Source organism: Aplysia californica, unplaced genomic scaffold (genome assembly GCF_000002075.1).
Source record: "Aplysia californica isolate F4 #8 unplaced genomic scaffold, AplCal3.0 scaffold00311, whole genome shotgun sequence".
Taxonomy (NCBI): domain Eukaryota; kingdom Metazoa; phylum Mollusca; class Gastropoda; order Aplysiida; family Aplysiidae; genus Aplysia; species Aplysia californica.
Window position 1 is genome coordinate 747,094 of NW_004797581.1, and position 1,972 is coordinate 749,065.

At 41.4% G+C, this 1,972-nt stretch overlaps 1 protein-coding gene across 1 annotated transcript in view; it reads right to left on the reverse strand.

Annotated features, from left to right (window-relative positions):
• Nucleotides 1–1,219: 1,219 nt before the first annotated feature.
• LOC101853569 (major facilitator superfamily domain-containing protein 9) overlaps nt 1,220–1,972 on the reverse strand; it is an 11,368-nt gene continuing 10,615 nt past the window's right edge. The window contains exon 8 of the mRNA XM_005102071.3: nt 1,220–1,705. Within this exon, the coding sequence (XP_005102128.1) occupies nt 1,327–1,705 (379 nt within the window). The 3' untranslated portion in view covers nt 1,220–1,326. The remainder of the gene's footprint in view (nt 1,706–1,972) is intronic.

Here is a 1,972-nt window from a genome sequence, read left to right on the forward strand (position 1 = left end):
AGATCGCGAGTTGAATCGGTCACATTGTGCCAAAATACACACACACACACACACACACACATGTATAAATAATTAATAATATATATGGGTACTTTATGACACTTATCAATCACGCACTATTGGTTCGTCAAATTTAAAAAATGTTTCCATAGTTTGTGGTGTCGCCAGTCTTATAAGGGAGACGATATGGAGTGAGGTATGACACCTAAAGTAGAGCCATTTCAGCTGTTCTGGAAGAAGGAAAGGATGATAATCATGTGGGCCACATAAACCCAAACATTTTTATAGACGCACACATAACCAAGTAGCTACTACTAGGATTTAAAAAAGTAGAACACAAAAAATTGTTACATTTGAAAATAAACTTTACTGCAGAAATAGAATCTTGTGATCTACATTGTACAATACTTCATATACATATATATATATATCAATCAATTGCACAGCATGATTTTATAAATATGTCCTTACCCTTAGGGAGAAAAATAAAACAGTGGTCTATAAAATGTCATACTTGTAGACCTGCATGCATTGTATCCGCGTAGAAAATGTAGGCCCTCTAAACTATCAATGAAGATTGATTGTTCTGTGTGCTTTTACTTTTATGGCACTAGAAAGGCTTCACTGATCCTATAATTGCTTTTTTTTGGTAAGTGTTTTTAGTGTTTTATGGCGCTCGCAACTGCATAAGGTCATATGAGCGTGCGGGACACATCTAATATATTCAGTTGGTAGGAAATTTTGAATTTTGCCCGTGTGGTGGCCGAAGCCTACTCTAATCGATTTTTAGACCACCAAGGGATCTTTAACGAGCGCAACTTGCACATGTGCCCTCCCAGATTTTTTGCCCTTGTCCGAGAAGGCTAGGTGTAGATCTTTCCTACCAGAAGATCAGGGGTGTGGCTGAAAGACAGCAGTAGGAAGGAGCCAAGAAGTTGCAGTAGAAAGGCTGCAGAAAGAGTCAGGATCCCAGAGGAGGGGGCAAAGGAGGTGAGGGGGTGGGGGCAGAAAGAGGAGACAAAAGCAGACGACAGAACATTGCTAGAGAGCAGGAAAGGAGGTGAAAGGAGACAATTTTAAAGAAGAAAAATTTTTGGTCACTACCCTGATTCGAACCTGGGACCTTTGAATGAGAGGCCAACACCTTAACCTCTAGGCCACGAGAGCCCCCAATAATTGCTTCAAGAGAGAGTTGAACAGAAATGCAGTAAAACAATTGTTAATAACAAACATGAACAATTCAACTTTAAGCTGCTCTCCAAAATAAATCATAATGCATAAATTAAATTTAATAACAACAATAACAAGTTAAAATTTGATTCCCTCTCATGATGTTTTAAGTTTTCTGGACACGGGGTCTTGGGGTCTCACAACCATGATAGCAACGCTCAAAGCCGCTGCAACTACGCTGATATAAGATGCTCCATCAACACTGATCTCTTGTGCCAAACCCGCTAAAAACGGGGCTATCATCCGCGCGATGGCCATGACACTCTGACTGAGCCCCATAACAGATCCCAGTGCCGTGTTGCCGGAACGCTGTATGGTCAAGGTCGTTCCACTGACCCGAGACACAGAGGTCACCAGGCCCAGGGGGGTCAAGAAGCAGATGAGCAAAGTTATCGACGGTGTCAGAGACAAGCACAGTAGCGCCACTGCCTGGAGGATTGTGACGTGAAGGAAGAGCCGGGCTGTGTTGTTGTACCTAGGTGGGGGAGGAGAATAAATTCAACAAACTGAAATACAAAAGTACTTTACATCTTAATTGACACAGTGTTATTTAGACAATTTAATAAGAAGAAGGCTGTTCCAATCTTACATGTCAGTCAGGTCAACCCTGATTGGAGGGATACACCTTCCCATATGAAAAGCGGAGATAAATGATACAGGGAATTCCCCTACACAGGAATTGAACTCATGTCTTTTGCGTGCAACAATTGGAAATCTTTTGAATTTATACACTGCAGGCATT